This window comes from Hemiscyllium ocellatum, chromosome 17 (genome assembly GCF_020745735.1).
Source record: "Hemiscyllium ocellatum isolate sHemOce1 chromosome 17, sHemOce1.pat.X.cur, whole genome shotgun sequence".
Taxonomy (NCBI): Eukaryota; Metazoa; Chordata; class Chondrichthyes; order Orectolobiformes; family Hemiscylliidae; genus Hemiscyllium; species Hemiscyllium ocellatum.
Genome location: NC_083417.1, coordinates 16,628,018 through 16,645,963, shown reverse-complemented (window position 1 = coordinate 16,645,963; position 17,946 = coordinate 16,628,018). Strand labels below are relative to the sequence as shown.

The 17,946-nt window shown below is 45.4% G+C and overlaps 1 protein-coding gene across 3 annotated transcripts in view; it reads right to left on the bottom strand.

Moving 5' to 3' along the window:
* The window catches only part of gse1b (Gse1 coiled-coil protein b), a 336,737-nt gene that overhangs the window by 297,854 nt on the left and 20,937 nt on the right, over positions 1 to 17,946 (bottom strand). The window contains exon 1 of one of the 3 annotated variants that reach the window (XM_060837962.1): positions 2,631 to 2,795. The exons of the other annotated variants lie outside the window; for them this stretch is intronic. Coding sequence (XP_060693945.1) covers positions 2,631 to 2,646 — 16 coding nt within the window. The 5' untranslated portion in view covers positions 2,647 to 2,795. Of the gene's footprint in view, positions 1 to 2,630; positions 2,796 to 17,946 lie in introns of those variants that run through there. 3 annotated transcript variants of the gene reach the window in all.

Sequence of the window (17,946 nt, the reverse complement as noted above, 5' to 3'; positions counted from 1 at the left end):
TCCACATGCTTGGTCACCTCCTCAAAGAATTCAATAAGACTTGTTAGGCAAGACCTACCACTCACAAATCCGTGCTGCCTGTCCCTAATCAAGCAGTGTCTTTCCAGATACTCATAAATCCTATCCCTCAGTATCCTTTCCATTACTTTGCCTACCATCGAAGTAAGACTAACTGGCCTGTAATTCCCGGGGTTATCCCTATTCCCTTTTTTGAATGGGGCACAACATTCGCCACTCTCCTGTCCCCTGGTACCACCCCCGTTGACAGTGAAGACGAAAAGATCATTGCCAACGGCTCTTCAATGTCCTCTCTTGCTTCCCACATAATCCTAGGATATATCCCGTCAGGCCCCGGGGGACTTGTCTATCCTCAAGTTTTTCAAAATGCCCAACACATCTTCCTTCCTAACAAGTATCTCCTCTAGCTTACCAGTCTGTTTCATACTCTCCTCTTCAACAATACGGTCCCTCTCATTTGTAAATACTGAAGAAAAGTACTCATTTAAGACCTCTCCTATCTCTTCCGACTCAATTCACAGTCTCCCACTACTGTCCTTGATCGGACCTACCCTCATTCTTGTCATTCTCATGTTTCTCACATATGCATAAAAGACCTTGGGGTTATCCTTAATCCTCCCCGCCAAAGATTTTTCATGCCCTCTCTTAGCTCTCCTAATCCCTTTCTTCAGCTCCCTCCTGGCTATCCTGTATCCCTCCAACACTCTGTCTGAACCTTGTTTCCTCAACCTTATGTAAGCCTCCTTCTTCCTCTTTACTAGACATTCAACCTCCCTCGTCAACCAATGTTCCCTCACACGACCATCTCTTTCCTGCCTGACAGGTACATACATATCAAGGATATACTGTATCTGTTCCTTGAAAAAGTTCCACATTTCAATGACATCCTTCCCTGACAGCCTATGCTCCCAACTTATGCTCCTCAGATCCTGTCTTGCAGCATCGTATTTACCCTTCCCCCAATTGTAAAACCTACCCTGTTGCACGCACCTATCTCTCTCCATAACCAAGGTGAAAGTCACAGAATTGTGGTCACCATCACCAAAATGCTCACCCACTAACAAGCCCATCACTTGCCCCGGTTCATTACCAAATACCAAATCCAGTATGGCCTCCCCTCTGGTCAGACAATCTACATACTGAGTTAGAAAAGCTTCCTGGACACTGCACAAACACCGCCCCATCCAATCTACTTGATCTAAAGGGCTTCCAATCAATATTTGGGAAGTTGAAATCGCCCATGACTACTACCCTGTGGCTTCTGCACCTTTCCAAAATCTGTTTCCCAATTTGTTTCTCCACATCTCTGCTGCTATTGGGGGGCCGATAGTAAACACCCAACAAGGTGACTGCTCCTTTCCTATTTCTGACTTCATCCCATACTACCTCCAAAGGCAGATCCCCCTCGAACTGCCTTTCTGCAGCCATTATACCATTTCTAATTAGCAACGCCACCCCCCCTCCTTTTTTACCACCCTCCCTAATCTTACTGAAACATCTGTAACCAGGAACTTCCAACAACCATTCCTGTCCCTCTTCTATCCATGTTTCCGTGATGGCCACAACATCATTGTCCCAAGTACCGATCCACGCCTTAAGTTCACCCACCTTATTTCTGATACTCCTTGCATTGAAGTATACACACTTGAGCCCATCTCTGTGTCCGCAAGTATTCCCTGTCAGTGCTACCTTCTCCACAGCCTACATTCTTGGACATCCTGAAAAACGCTAACCTACTTGCTGGACTACAAGTCCAGATCCCAACCCCTGCCAAATTAGTTTAAACCCCCCCCCCCCGAAGAGTGCGAGCAAACCTACCTCACAGGATATTGGTGCCCTTCTGGTTCAGGTGCAACTCGTCCTGCTCGTACAGGCCCTACCTTCCCCAGAATGCAGTCCAATTGTCCAAATACCTGAAGCCCTCCCTCCTACACCATCCTTGCAGCCATGTGTTCAACTGCACTCTCTCCCTATTCCTTGCCTCACTGTCACGTGGCACCAGACCCAGAGATGACGACTCTGTCCATTCTAGCTTTTAGCTTCCCTGAGCTCCTGAATGACCTCCTGAATGGGAGGGCTCTATCACGTCTGACCTCACTCTCAAGAGCTCCAGGTCAAAAGGCCTCCTCTGCCCACAGTACAGTCTCCCCACTGTGACAGGGAGGCCCCTCCTGCCTCACTGCAGTGCAGTCTGGCTGCCCTACATCTCAAAATCAGCGACACACTCTTCCCACAGCTCACACAGCACAGGGCCCAGGTTCGAGTACTACCTACTCCAAGGCGGAGAAGCACATTGGAAATGGTGATGTAAAATATCTGCAGTCGACGGGGAAAGCTGGAGAGTTCAGTACTGGATATGTGTGACCACTTTGCTGCTTCAATCATAGCCTTGAGGTTTACAGCTGGACAGTGAAGACTGACTGAACAAGCTCCTGGTTTCCCCGACAGGACTACATTTCCTCAGCCACTCGCAAACGAGTTACTCCTCGAGAGCAGGCAAGTTCAAACCGCTCAGTGAAACCTGAGCCCTTGTCCCCTTTCCTTACTGCACACCCAAACAAACCAGCCCTTCCCCACCAGAACGGAACAGTCCAGAAGGCAGGCTCTCTTACCTTGGTAGGTGTTCATGTCAGGAGGAGGTTTCCCTGAGAGAAGTTACCCTGTTCCCAGGTCAACGCGAGAGGCCAGAAGTGGGGGGCGGGGTGTCCGAGAAGGGAAACCCACACAACTTTGCCACGGGCTCAAAAAGAGAAGGTGAGAGAGCCAGTCTCCTCCTAATGGATGTCGGCTGCTCACATGTATGGTGTTGTTCAAACTTGTCACTGAGAGCAGTATGACTCAAGTTTCTGACTCACTGCAGCCCTGTGACAGTAAGCCTGCTTTCACACTCAGTGCAGAAAGCACACTTGAGGTCAAGAACTGAAATCTCGAGTGATAAGGATCATCGAGACACGGTTCCACTTCTCGAGAGATTTTCAAAAAGTGAATATTTTGGTTTTGAGGTAGGTGCGAACACAATCGACACTGCCCTTATGCAAATCTCACAGAGCTGCCGGCAGAGTGTTGCCACTTCCTCATTGGAAGCATTCCTTTTCTCCTGCTGTTGTTGCACAGCCCCACTTCTGCTGCCAGCATGTTAGAAAAAAGATGCCCTGCTGCCTGACAAGGTGACAGGAGCTAACTGCCCACAATCATCACTGCTCACTAGATTCATCCCTGGAGTGACATGGTCGCCCTATGAGGAGAGACTGTGTAAACTTGACCAACACTCTCTGAAATTTTTAAGATTGTGAAAGTGTGGTACTTACTCAGGAACAAGCTTGTTCACTCCAAGAACCTCTATTCGGATACTTAAAAAAAACACAATTTCCTAATCAACCTGTTTAGGAATGTTATTACAATCCTCTGGAACAGGTGGGGCTTGAACCCAGGCCTCCTGGGTCAGAAGTAATAATCCTATCACCATAGTACAAGAGCCTTGGGAGTCTCTTAATGCTTAAAGGCAGTTGCTCTGCAGCTACCATACAGTCCTGGCTGGTAAAATTATTCACTCATCCTTATTGCACACCAGAAGCATATCCGCAGGATCTGCAGATCAATAACAGCCCATTTTGGGGGCACTATGACTTACCATCTGTGAAAATCAGGTCCTGAGATAGGGCTTGAACCAAGGGCTTGGGAGAATTCAGAGCCTGGGAAGAACCCAGAGACTGGGATGAACCTCAGAGATTGGGATGAATCCAGAGATCATGATGAATCTACAGATTGGGACAAACCCCCTGAGATTGGGAAGAACCCAGGGTTTGTGATGAATCCAGAGATTGGGATGAACCCAGAGACGATGCTAGCCACTGCACAAGGCCTCCTTTAGAAGAACGAGAGGTGATCTCATTGAAAACAAAGACAATTCTGAAGGGACTTGACAGGGTAGAGACTCAGAGAGTAAAATCAGGAACTGCGGATGCTGGAAATCTGAAATAAAACAGAAGTGTCTGGCGAAACTCTGCTGGGTTGGCATCACGCCTCGAGAGAAAGCAGAGTTAATGTTTCTGGCCCAGTGACCCCTAAGAAGTCATACTGGAGCCAAACCATGTACTCTGCTTTCTCTCCATGTATGCTGATAGAGTTTCTCCAGCACTTGCTCGTTTAGAGACTGGAGAGTCCCTGCTGGGGAGTCTAGCACCTATGCATTCAGTGATAGGACAAGAAGCCAATCAGTTGAGGTGGAGCTGAGGAGAAATCCCTTCACTCAAAAGGATTGCGAGTCTTCAGAATTCTCCACCTCAGAGGTTATGGATGTTCCATTGTGTTACATAATTAAGAATGCGACGGAATGATTTTTGGTGGCTCAATTAAATATGGGAAGCAGGTGCAAATGTGAACTTACAAGAAGAGACAAGTCATGTTCATGATGAAGGAAGAAGAGGTCTTAAGGGGTTAAATGATCCCTGCTCCTGTTTCTTATTCTTTGATGTTAAAGTTATACTTATAGCTAGGCTGAGAAAAATCAAAAATACTGGAGATCGAGATCAAAAATAAAGGACTCTGATATTTGGCTAGCAGTGTAGAACCTCCCCCCCTCCCTCCTCCTCACACTATATGGCCCGTTTTCAGGGAATGGCTCAGGGAGCCATCTCCTTAATGGATCTCAAGATTGAAAGTTCCTTTGTGTGAGCAACTTCCAGTGACTATCCCGATTCACCAACATTCTGTGGTGGAAAATGCTGGTTTCAGGTGTGCCCAAAGCTGATGCACATCGCAGATTTCCAGCCGGGATATTCTCAGCTGACCATTCTGAGCTACACTTAGTGAGGAGAGACACTGAGAGAGGAGCCAGCTCAGGGAGAACTGTGATCCTGAGGGAACCTCCACCTTTAAGCAGTGAGGGAAACAGAATGGGGAGGTGTGTTGTGGTAAGGCAGTATCCTCAACCCAGGCTGTCTGGAATAACTTGAGAATTCTTCATTTATAGGTAAACACTAACATTTATGAGGTGAGTGACAGATTGTTAAACCTTTCAACTGCTTGGTTCCCCAGCAAAGTCTTGACTTTAAACTAGATTCCCTACAGCATGGAAACAGGCCCTTCGGCCCAACCAGTCCACACCGTCCCTCTGAAGAGTAACCCACTCAGACCAATTTCCCTCTGACTAATACACCTAACACTATGGGCAATTTAGCATGGCCAATTTGGCTGACCTGCACATCTTTTGGACTGTGTGAGGAAACTGGAGCACCCAGAGGAAATCCATGCAGACCCAGGGAGAATGTCACCCGAGGCTGGAATCGAACCTGGGACCCTGGTGCTGTGAGGCAGCAGTGCTAACCACTGAGCCACCGTCCTCATTTCCAAATCCCTCCTTGTCTTTCACATCTCAGACTACGACACTCCCAGATTTGTGTGCTCTGCTAATTCTGGCCTCTCACACGTTCTCCATTTTCTTATTCTACCATTGGCACCTGAGTTGGCAAGCCTTTAGGGCAGAAATGTACCCTGGGCAGGGTGGGGGTGGGGCACTGAATTCGAGAAAAGATGCTGCTAAAGTACCTTGAAGTCAAGCTCATCAGTGTCCCTGTGACAAACACTATCGTAACAGAGAAAACGCTGGAAAAATTAACTGAGGGAACCAAGTTTATAAACGTTGACCTGGGGAGATGATGGAATCAACGAGATTGACATTCAGCTCAATCTAGTTAAATAGGACTTCAGGAGTCTATATTTGTGTTTTTACAAAGCAGTTTCTATAGACCAGCAATACAGCTATCAAACCAGGTTCACCTCTGCTGTTCATCCACAAAAACTGCATTTAACCCCCTGAAATGGCACAGTACTGAACAACGTGGATCTGACTTCAAGAAGGTCAACAATAAAAAAGTAGCATAGTCATTCTGCAATAGCTCTATCGTATATACACACTTAAATGTAGAAGAGCTTTATTAAATATCTTGGTTCAATTCAAAAATCTCATCCTCCAAATCAAATCACTTGATCCCTTCACTTCTTCCCATGTCTAACAGCTCTGTTTTCTTCAAACTGTGATCTCTTGATCAATGGTCCATTCCCTCGAGCCTGCAGTTATGAATCAATAAAAGCTAGCTATCCCCATGTTCTCCAAGTCCTTCCTCAAATCTCTCCAATATCTCTCTCACCTCCTTTAAATGATTGCTTGAAAAAGAATTGCCATCAGCCAGCAAGAATTTGGTAACTTGTCTCAATGTCCGTTACTTTGGCTGGGTGTCAACTTTTGTATGCTTACATTCTTGTAAAAGACTATGGAGAATATTTTGCGACGTTGAGGGGACTATATAAATGCGAGTTGTTATTGCGTTCAGTGAATTTATTGGGAACTTCAACAAAATAAATAAAAATGGCTTTAGTTTTGCTTTCAAATTTGTCATGAAGTTCTTGACAGGAAGGAGTTAATGAGAATTTATGACTGAATAGGTTACTATCAGTGCTGAAGCATTAGTGCGTATTGGTGTTCTTCAGTGCAATGTCAGTAGACAGCTGGAATCAGTTGTTCTCAGCTAACTAATGATCCATCTATTGGGTTTCGACCCACAAACTTATTCTGCCCAGAAGGAGCTTTCCTCAAACTACATACAATAGGCCCACTCTCTCCTGAGCTGTCTTGGTGAATGGTGTAAAGTGTTCCTTCACAAAGAACTACCAACGAGGAGGGGGATTTTCCGACCAGCCTTGGATATTTTCTAACTTTCTGTTCAGAAATGTTATTACACACTCGGGGGCAGGTGAAACTCAAACTCAAGCCTCCTGGCTCAGAAGCAGGGCAACTACCGCTGTGCGACAAAAGCCCCAAAATTAATCTGCTTCGAGCCAGACCCAAACCAGCGACTGAAGAGTGTCTTTATCAACTTTACAATCCTCTGCTCTACCAGATGAATGGTTGAAGGAGCACTTGAACAGCTTTAACTAATACAGGAAGACTAACATATGCAGTATATCAGAGATTAGGACATTCCAGCAACAGGCTGCCTGAACAGGCAGGTCAGATACAAAGGCAGAAGTGAGGACTGCAGATGCTGGACACTAGAGTTTAGACTAGAGTGATGCTGGAAAAGCACTGCAGGCCAGGCAGCATCCGAGGAGCAGGAAAATCGACGATTCGGGCAAAAGCCCTTCATCAGGAATGGGGTATCAGGTCAGTTGTGAATGTAAACCTTCTGACAGCAAGTGACTTCAAAACACAGAATGATCCCCGGCAAGTGCACTGCATGATAAACCTGCAGTAAATTAGTCACGACCCTTCCTTATATCATGAGAACAATATAGGATCCTAGAGTCATAAAGCACGGAAACAGATCCTTCGGTCCAACCAGTCCACGCTGAACATAATCCCCATGACCCATCCTCAGTGTTCGCTATCAATGCAGGAACTGAGTGAAAGCAGAAACGAATCTGACTTACTGCACACCCCTAGGACTCCTAAAACAAAAATGTAGCAAAATAGGAAGCTATTCTGTTCTAAACAGTGTGACCCAACCCACATAACCTGTCTTTGCCCCACAGCCCTTATTACCATTGTCAGATTTTCATTAGCCAATCTCAGTTTGAAATTGATAATAATTCTGGCATTATTTGTTGCTTGAGGAAAAGGTCTCCTCAGTAAACACAAGTCCATCAGGGAGTGGCCCGCTTGTGATCATGTTGGGGAGGCAATGGCTTTGTGTTATTACTGCAAGTCTGTTAATCTAGAGACCCAGGAAATGTAATGGGGTCCTCAGTTCAAACACTGCCCAAATTCAATTTTTAGAAATCTAGAATAAAGAATCTTATGATGAGTGTGAAGCTGATGCTGATTGTTAGGGGAGAGGTCCGTCTGGTTAATTAATCCCCCTGAGGCAAAGGAATTTTCTATCTTCACTAGGTCTGGCCTAGGTGGGACTCAAGACCCACACCAATGAGGCTAGTTGTTAACTGTCCCATAAGAAATAACTGCTGAGTTGATGATGCCCACATCCCGTGGACAATTTATTTTTAAAAAGCGGTATCTTCAGTGCTAAAACAATCACACTGGGTGACAAGACAGTTGCTATTTTATAGTTGTGGTTCATCACCCTGCGATTATATTCGAGCACTCTGGTGCAGCAGCAATATCACTGGCCTGGTAACACAGAGGCTAATTGTCAGGGGACAGGAGTTCAAATCTCACCATGGCAGCTTGTGGAATTTAAACTCAACAAAAATAAATCGCAAGGCAAACGATTATTCCAGTCAGAATAAGCATGAAATTATAATCCCTTATGGGGGAAAACTCCACTGGTTTGTTAATCTGATTCAGGGTCAGAAATCTGCCACCCTTATCTGGTCTGGCCAACATGTGACTCCAGACCTAAAGCAATGTGGTTAACTCGTAACTGTTCTCTGAAATGGCCCAGCAACCAACTCTGCTTCAAGAGCAATTAGGAATGAATAATAAATGCCCAGCCTTCCTTGTAATATAAGTACGCCGTGAAAGAGCAAATTAAAGAAAACACAAATGTTCCTCAAATCATTTGAAATGCTCACTAAAAATATTAACATTTTCACTCCTCCACGTTTCCAACATACAACAGAAGGGTTTAAAGAAAACATTTTGAATTTTAATATTATATATTTCGTGCTGACAATTATTGGATGAATTTCTCTGGTGTCTTATAATAGCTTTTCTATTAAGACTTTATCTCAGCGTCAGTGTCTCCCAAAAGCTTGATTGAATTTGATGTTTCTGCCTGAACACTTCATTAAATGATGAACAATAAACATAAGAAGGTCAGAATATAAAGAGGTGACAACATGGCCCTCTGAGCTTGCCCCGTCGTTAGGTCCAATCTGGCTACTCTTTGCCTTCAACTCTATTTTCCTGCCAACTCCCCGTATCCCCTGATTTCCTGAGGGATCAAAAATCTCTCCATCCCAGGCTTAAGTGTACTGAACAATGGGGCATCTACTTGAGTCATATGGTGGTCTTGTTTCTACCTTTAGGAATAGAATCTGCAGTTTCAGGTCCCACCTCTGGACTTGATTACCATGTGAAGTGCATCGTACCATTTGATTATCAATCTAAAGGCTCCTGAAATGCCAGTTGTAGGTGATAAGAACAGGGGAGTTGATACATAAACAGTTTTTGCTGGAGACTGGAAGGAGAATATGTTAACACAACCCACTACTGGAGAGTGTAGGCGCTGTATATAGATGAACAAACTAAGAGTATAAGTAGGCCATTCAGCCCTTCAAACCTACTGTCATTCAATGAGATTGGGGCTGATTGTTTCTGTTCAAATTTCCACACTTTCATCGACCCTGATGACTCTTTGATCTCCTGGTTGGTTTGTGGAGCGTGTGGGATGATGTAAAAATGCAGACAATGACTGGAGAACAAAAGGTTATATTCAAACACACAGTCTGGTACTGGCGAATGAAAGGTTAAACTGTAAACATAGCAGAATGGATGGCTATAAAGGCTGCACACTACAAGGTGACCTAACAAATATGAAAGCTGTTCACATTGGAACCAGTTCAGTTCTGGGAATCCCTCTAAAACTGCCTGCCGTTTCACGACGCCATGACTGGGAGGTGCAGCATAATGGCTCAACCTGTACGACCTGTAGGAGTCAACAGATACAACGTCACTCCTTAAAGCCAGACAGCTGCTTTGCTATTTGAAATACATAAATTCACAGACCATCAGGCTAAGTGAAGTCAAAGGCTATGCCTCTTCGTGTTTCATTAAGCACACCACCCCTTTCCCCAAAGCCCAGGTAGTGTCTTTAAATGGAGTAATCCATCATTTAGCCCAAAGCCTGGTGCTTGGAATGGGTAGCATGGTGGTTCAGTGGTTAGCACTGCTGCCTGACAGCGCTAGGGACCTGGGTTTGATTCCAGCCACAGGTGGTTGTCTGTGTGGAGTTCACAAATCCCCTGCAAGGGATTCCTCTAGGTGTTCCAGTTATTCTCACAGTTCAAAGATGTGCATGTTAGATGGATTAGCCATGCTAAATTGCCCACAGTGTCCACGGATGTGCAAGTTGGGTGGATTGGCCATGGGAAATGCAGGGTTACAGGGATAGGGTGGGTCTGAGCGGGATACTCTTTGGAGGGTCAATATGGCCTGCTCCCAGACTAGGGATTCTCTGATGTGAAGGAACTCGTGTGGGACTGGGTTGGACAAAGTTAAAAATCACAAAACACCAAGTTATTGCCCAACAGATGTATTTGGAAGTACAAGCTTTTGGAGCGCTGCTCTGATGGTTTCAGATAAAGAGCCCAGTCTTACTGCCCCATATCACTGGCAGCGTTCACAATATACTGCGACAAGGCAAAGGTACTGTCATCTTACCAGACGAGAGAGCAGAGAGAGAGAGAGAGAGAGAGAGAGAGAGAGAGATGACTGGTGGTGGTTTAACCTTAGGGTTACTACGCCTCAGGCAAGGAGAGATAGAGAAGGAGAGACTTACAAGGTAACCTTAATGGTGTGGGAATTGAACCCATGTGACCACAGTCTCTCAGCATGAATAAGCAGTGAGGTGAAGGGGTGCAAGGGTGGCAGATTCAAAAAAATGCCCCTTTTTCTGTGCTGACAGGATCAAAACTCAGGCGTGCATACAAATTCCTGCCAGTAACGTCAACCATCCCCCTCTCTCCACCTCTCACCCCCACTCCCCGCCCCCACCCCAAATCCCTGACAAGAGCCTGATCGCCAGCTGGCCTTCAGCCAACGCCGCTGTCTCCTCACTAATTCTGTTTTCCTGAAGTTATGACTCTCTCATTGACTCCAAAAACAGTATGTTGATAAAAAGAGAAGGCTTTCTCAGGAAATCCTGCAGGCTTCATCAAACACAACTGGTCACAGCACACGCCGGGATAGATTTGAACAGACGAATGGGAGCACGACACATTTCCGTCCAGCATTACCCCAGAGGGTTATGACACTCCCTCCTCCAATACCTCTCCCGTCGTTCCAAATACCATTTGAACTCTCCCCATTCGCAACCCCCAATTATTTCCCATCTCTGTGACTTCAGCTGTGTGAGTGTACAAGGAACCTTGCCAAGTTTATAGTTCAGTATAATGAATTGCTCAGAGGGGTCTGGTCATTTAATACTGTTGTACATCACACACACACACACGCACACACATGCCATTTGGTCCATCAAGCCTGCTTTCCCATTCAATACGATCATGGCTGATTGGATATATGACCTCTACCCCTTTCTCCTGCCTGTCCCCAGTGACTCCCAGCTCCCCTGTCAATCAAAACTCAGCCTTGAATATATTCAATGGACCATGATGTGGAGGTGCCAGTGTTGGACAGGGGTGGACAAAGCCAGAAGTCACATGACACCAGGTTACAGTCGAACAGGTTTATTTCACATCACCAGCTTGCGGAGGGCTGCTCCCTCATCAGGTGGAGGGAAGCACACAGATATAGAATATATAGGCAGAGGGATAATGGCAAAATAATTTCAGGTAATTAAGAATGTCACCAGATATGTGGAAATAGTTTGAGTGGACAGGATGAATAGCAAGTCTGTCCACGCCGCTCACGTTAAATCTGCTCAAAAATGTTGTTATGACACACCTTTGGAGTGGAGGATTTGAACTTAGGCCTCTTGGCTCAGAGATATGGACACTACCCCTGCACCATAAGAACCCCAACCTACGTGCTTAGACAATTAATTGTCACCACCTGGTTCTTCTTAGTCTTGGATAAAAACATGCAGAAACTGGACAATACGATTAGAGCAAGAGAGGGAGAGAGAGAGCAAAAGTGTCTGTGTGTGTGTGCGTGTGCGTGTGCGTGTGTGTGTGTGTGTGGGTGGGTGGGTGGGGTGCAGAGTGGAAAGAGAAAAATAAATTGACCTTGAAGCACTTTGTAATTTATCCTGCTCTGAGCAAATATCAGCAGGGCCTTACCTGTGGAGGCCAGAACAACACTAAACAATGTACAACCTTTTAGCATTCTCAGCAGCTGCAAAATAAAACCCTTCTCCCCAATTTGCAGGCTCTGACTCCCTTTACCACAGTCCCACCTCCTCATGGCCCACACGGAATGGGGCTCTGCACAAGAAATGCAACCCGCGGAGCCAAAAAGAACACATCTTGTAAAACACCGGTAATGTAATAAGCTGTCCTGAGGCAAAAGGAAAGTTTACCGGAGCTCAGTAAGAAGATATTCAGGCGGGTGAGCAACAATTTGGCCAAAGAATTGGGTTTGAAGGAGTGTCTTAAAGGGAGAAGCGCAGTGAGCTAGTGGAAAACCACAGACTCTTAAAGGCACAGACACCGACTAGAGCAATTTAACAGGGAAGACAAGAGAGGGTCAAAAGATTCAGGGAGTGGATGGGATGGGGTGGGAGGGGTGGAGGGATGAAGGGGGATATTAAAGAGGTAGGAGACATAAGGGCATCGAGGAATTTGAAAACAAGGATGTGTGAGAGTGAGAAAGATAGTGTGAAAGAGAGAGATAGTGAGAGACAGTGGGAGAGTGTGAGGGAGACAGAGAGAGAGGTGGAGAATGAGGGAGTGTATAAGAGTGTAAGGGAGTGAGAGTGTGAGGAAGAGAAAGTGCATGAGAGACTGTGTGTGAGAGAGAGAGTGTGTGTGAGAGGGAGTGAATGTGAGAGGGGGAGAGTATAAAAGGAAAAGAGTATAAGAGGGAGAGTGTGAAAGAGGGTAAGGGAGTGAAAGAGAAAGTGTGAGGGAGAGAAAGTGTGTGAGAGACTAAGTGTGAGAGAGAGAATGTGTAAGAGGAAGAGAATGTGAGAGGGAGAGAGTGTGAGAGGGAGAGAGTGTGAGAGGGAGAGAATGTGAGAGGGAGAGAGTGTGAGAGGGAGAGAATGTGAGAGGGAGAGAGTGTGAGAGGGAGAGAGTGTGAGAGGGAGAGAGTGTGAGAGGGAGAGAGTGTAAGAGGGAGAGCAAGAGCAAGAAGGTGTGACAACTTTAAAACCACGAAGCTGTTGAATCAGTAGCTGGTGTAGAAGGGCCAGCCTCTGGATAATGGGGGAGCTGGACTGAGTGATTAAAGACAGGGACAGGAGAGTTTTGGGTGTCTTCTAAACCGTGGGAAGCCAGCCACACGTGTTTCAATCATCTGTTTCATGTAGGATGCAGACAATTAGTTTGCAATTGAACAGTTACCAGGGAGAAGGAGGAAATCACTGGCAAAGGAACAACGAGTACTGAGAACTAGAGGCAATGGATTTCCCAATGTTTAACTGAAGAAAATTCCTGCAGTATTTGATGATGGACAGGAAGTTTGTTAAGCTAATGGCGGTGGTGAGGTTGAGCTATGCATTGTCAGAGTGAGATGGTCTTTTCAGATGACTTTGTCAAATATGGTTGAGAAATTGAATCTTTGGGGGGGTCACCAGACATAATGGTGTGGGAGCCAGTGTAGAAGCCATTACAGGTGAGTAGGTTTAGTCAGATAGGAACAGAACCCAGTGACTGGAGTCCCACCCACTGCGGATACCACCTGAGAGACAGAGGAGGAGGATCATTTTATATATTGTTAGCAAGTCCAGCATTTATTGCCCAACCATAACTGTCCTTCAACTGTGTGGCTTGCTAAGCCATTCCAAAAGGAAGTTAAGAGGCAACTACATTATTGTGGATTCTTTGGCCACACTGGTTAAAGGCAGCAGATTTCTTTCCCTTAAGGACTTTGATGGGGCTGACCATGTCAAAGGCAACAGACAGTTCGAGGAGGATGAGGAAAAATAGTGCACCTCTGCCACACAGCCACAGAAAACATGTCTCCAGTGTCTGGACAGTAAATACTGGGACTGTCTCTCTATCTCACTCTCTTACAAACAGTGTCTTAAAAACAAGCTCTTTGAATAAACATTTGGTTCTGCCCTAATGTGTCCTCCTGTGACTCAGTGTCAAATTATGCTGTAAATTTCCACGAAGAACTTCCCGGGATACTATTGATGTTCCTCGGCAGCTCAGCATGCTGTTTGACACTTCGTTTCCCCAACTGGTCGTCTTATCATTCTCCATCAAGTTACATCAGGGAGGCAATCACTTCTCTTTCATCTGTGCTTCTGAGTGGATAGCACTAGTACGACCTGAGCTTAATGGCCATCAATATATTGATGCTGCTTCTAAGCTCAGGGTTTCACACTGGGTGGAAACTCATGCTGAAAAGTAATTCAGTATTGGGATCACACAATCACAATGATAAGATTCAATCAACAGTCCTAGACTGTGGTTAAGATGTGATTCGGAGATTGTACTAATACCGACAGAGTTAACACAACAAAACTTTCACAAAATTTCAGTTCACAAACTCTGCATGGAGCAGCTCATTGAAACCTGACTGCGATCAGACTGGAAAAGAAATTCCTTCTCTTACCAGCTAATCACTGTGGTCAGAATCATCAAATTCCTAATTGTCACAGCAATGGGGTGGGGAGGGGAAATAAATGATAAAAGGAATGATATCTTGCACATTACAGTGTTTAAAACTAAAATTCACCTTGAAGTGGATAAGTCTACATACAGAATGTATTCTTCTACAGACAGTGGTGCAGTGGGTAAGATCAGTGAATCACTAATCCAGATGTTGTGAGGATCGTGGGGTCAAAGTCTCACCATGGCATCTGGTGCAATTTTAAATTTAATGAATTAAAGATTTTTAATAATAATACTGGAATAAAAGGCTGATCTCAGTCATGTGCCATGAAATGATAATTAACTATCATAAAAACCCATCTGGTTCACTATTGGCCCTTTTAGGGAGGGAAATTTGCCACCTTACCTGGTCTGGCCTACATGTGACTTCAGACCCCACAACCTCCCTCCAAAATGGTCAGGCAAGCCACTCACTTCAACATGAATTAGTTCAAGGATGGGTAATAAATGCTGGTCTTGTCAGCGGCATCCAGAACCCAAGAAAGAATAAAAAGGGGATGGGGGGGTCCATAAAGGCAACAAGATGAATTTGCATTGCACGTTTCAGAGATTCAAAAAGGCCCAAAGCATACTGCAAGTGAGGGGGGGGGGGGGGGGGGTAAGTGTGAGAAATGTGTGAAGTCATGCAAGTGTGAGGTGACATGGTGGCTCAGTGGTTAGAACAGCTGTCTCACAGAACCAGGGAACCGGGTTTGATTCTAACCTCAGGTGACTATCCGTATGGAATTTGCGTATTCTCCCTGTGTCGGTGTGGGTGACTACCTTTGTAATCCAAAGATGTGCAGGATAGGTGGACTGGCAATGCTAAATTATCCATAGTGTTGAGGGATGTGCAGGCTCGGTGGATTAGCCTTGGGAAATGTGGGGTTACAGGGATAGGGAGTGGATCTAGATGGGATTCTCTTCAGAGGGAGAGTGGTACTCAATGGGCCGAATGGCCTACTTCCACACTGTAGGAATCCTATAGTTCTAAATTCAGCAACCAAATCCCTCACACAGCAATGTGATAATGACCTCGTCAAAATGTTTTCATCGATGGATCAACTTGGCTGAGGCTAACTCCTTTAACTCTTGTACAGATGGGATATGAACTGTCCATCTGAGAGAACAAACAGGGCCTCGGTTTCATGGGAAAGGTGACACACATCTGACATTACAGCACTCCCTCAAGACTGTTAAATTGACATCTGACTCAGGCTGGAGTGTCAACCACTAAACCACAGCTAGCATCGCAGTGCAGGAATCCAACAATGTGGGAGAAGCAGGCAAGAAAGGTCAGTGAATATACAAAATAATGCCTTAATACTACCAGGTTTTCAATTCTGTCAGCAGTAGGAAAATGCAGGCATAGGGGGAGTGATGAAATTATTTTATCACAGTGAAAAGGAGGCTGTGGTGTAGTGGTAAGGTCATTGGACTAATAACTCAGGCTCCCAGGTTACTGCTTTGCAGACCTGGATTCCAATCTCACCATGACAGATGTTGAAATTTCAATTTAGTAAAAGTCTGGAGTTAAAAGCGCACCTAATGATGGCAATGTAACCATTGTCTATGGGATCACTAACCTCCTTTAAGGGAGGGAAATCTGCCATCCTTACCTGGTCTGGCCTACATGTGACTCCAGACCCACCGTTGATTCTCAACTGGATTCTGAAATGGCCGAGTAAGCTGACACAGTTTTAGGGATGGAGAATAAATGCTAGCCCATCCAATGAATGAAGTTTTAGAAAAAATAAAGAGGGGTCAGTCCATGGAGAAATGTCAATTTGGAATGCCGAAGAGTGGAGAGCTCACCAGAAGAATCCTAACTTGTAAGATTGTGAAGAAATGGCAGATTATGAAGGGAGGGCCATTTTGGTTTCTAGAGTTACATATGAAAGGGGTAAATGATTGCTTCAAGTGATGAGGAATGAAAATTTGAATTATGTTGTTCAATGCAAGGGGAAGTAGCGAATAATTTGGGATGCTTTTCCGATAGTTGAACAGGGTATTTCTGAGACCAGACTTGGAGTTGTGTAGAAAGTGCTGGCCTTCTTCCTTGAAAAGAAGATATAATTGCAATTCAGGGAAGGGGGCTGTCTTATGAAGAAAGATTGGACAGGTTCAGCCTTTATCTGTTGGAGTTGAGAAGAATGGGAGGTGGTCTTATTCAGACTCTTGAGAGTTGGCAGGCTGGAAACGGAGATGACGGTCCCCATTGTGGGAGAGACTAGAACTCAGGATCAGACTTTAAAAACGGCTGAGTTGGATGGATTGGCAAGGAAGTCATAACCTATCAGGGTTAGACAGTAAAAATTAGAAATGAGGCTACTTATAATGTGGTGCAGCAGGCTTGAAGGGCTGAATGGCCAATTGCTGTTCCGAGTTTGTATGGATGGTTGATTCGTAGTTTGATTTGGGTAAGAGCAGAGTACAGGAAACTGTAAAACACCAGTGGCTTTGCCAACCAATGAGCTGTGTGTATGTTTATGTTGGCACACTATTTTGCTTCATTACTTTGATGGATTGCAGTGCCAGGGGTTTACACCAGGAAGGATTCTGCTGTCGCCACACAACGGCCTCGTAAACAATACCAGCTGCGGGGACACAGTGCTGGAAAGTCAGAACAGGCTTCACTCCACGCCTGTGGATTTACACAGCAATAAATCTCCTCTAGGTAACAAGGAATCCAGTCTTCCTACCGCTTTCACTGCTGCACCTTTATATTACTGACTGACAAGCAGGACAATCAGACACAAGGTGCCGTCTCTAGCCAAGGAGCCAGGAAATCCAGCTGAGATTTAAAGGAAAAATCAAAAACATCTGCTATCACAGGCCCAGCCAGACCAAAATTATATCTCCCAAACCCGGAGGACTCCAGAGCCAAAGTTCCCTACAATTTCCAAAATGTACAGAACATAAAAAAGACGTGTAGTTTACTCAAGCACACAGACAAATCGGCGCTATGGTGTTTACTCCACAGAGGATGGCTGCTGAATAGTGGCTTTGGCAAAACTGCAGCTCCTTGCACGTCCTCCTCTGCTCATGCGGATTGGTGCCTTTCACAACCTCAGCACTTTGCAAGGAGTTTGCCAGCAATTGGTGTCCTTCAGCAGTGCAGCCAGTGCTGTGATGTTGGAGAGCTCCCACAAACAGCAACATGATAATGACAAAATTTTATTTCTGGAAGCGATTTAGGTTGAGGGACACAAACTGGGATGCTCTCTCGTTCGTCTTCAAAGAGGTGCTGCGGGATCTTTTAACACTCACCCAAAGGAGAAATGACAAGGCCTCAGCTTAAACATCTCATCCCAAATATGGCACTTCTGACAGTGTAGCACAACCTCAGTACTGCTCCAGGAATGTCAACTGAGATTCTGCTCTGGAATGGAACGTGGTGACAGGAACAACTATCAACTGAGCTGACAAACAACCCCAGCTGGGAGCAACAAAAACATCACAGAACCTGGGGCCATCCTCACCCACATTGTTCTGTTGACTCCACCATCAACTCGCTACATGAAAAGTAGT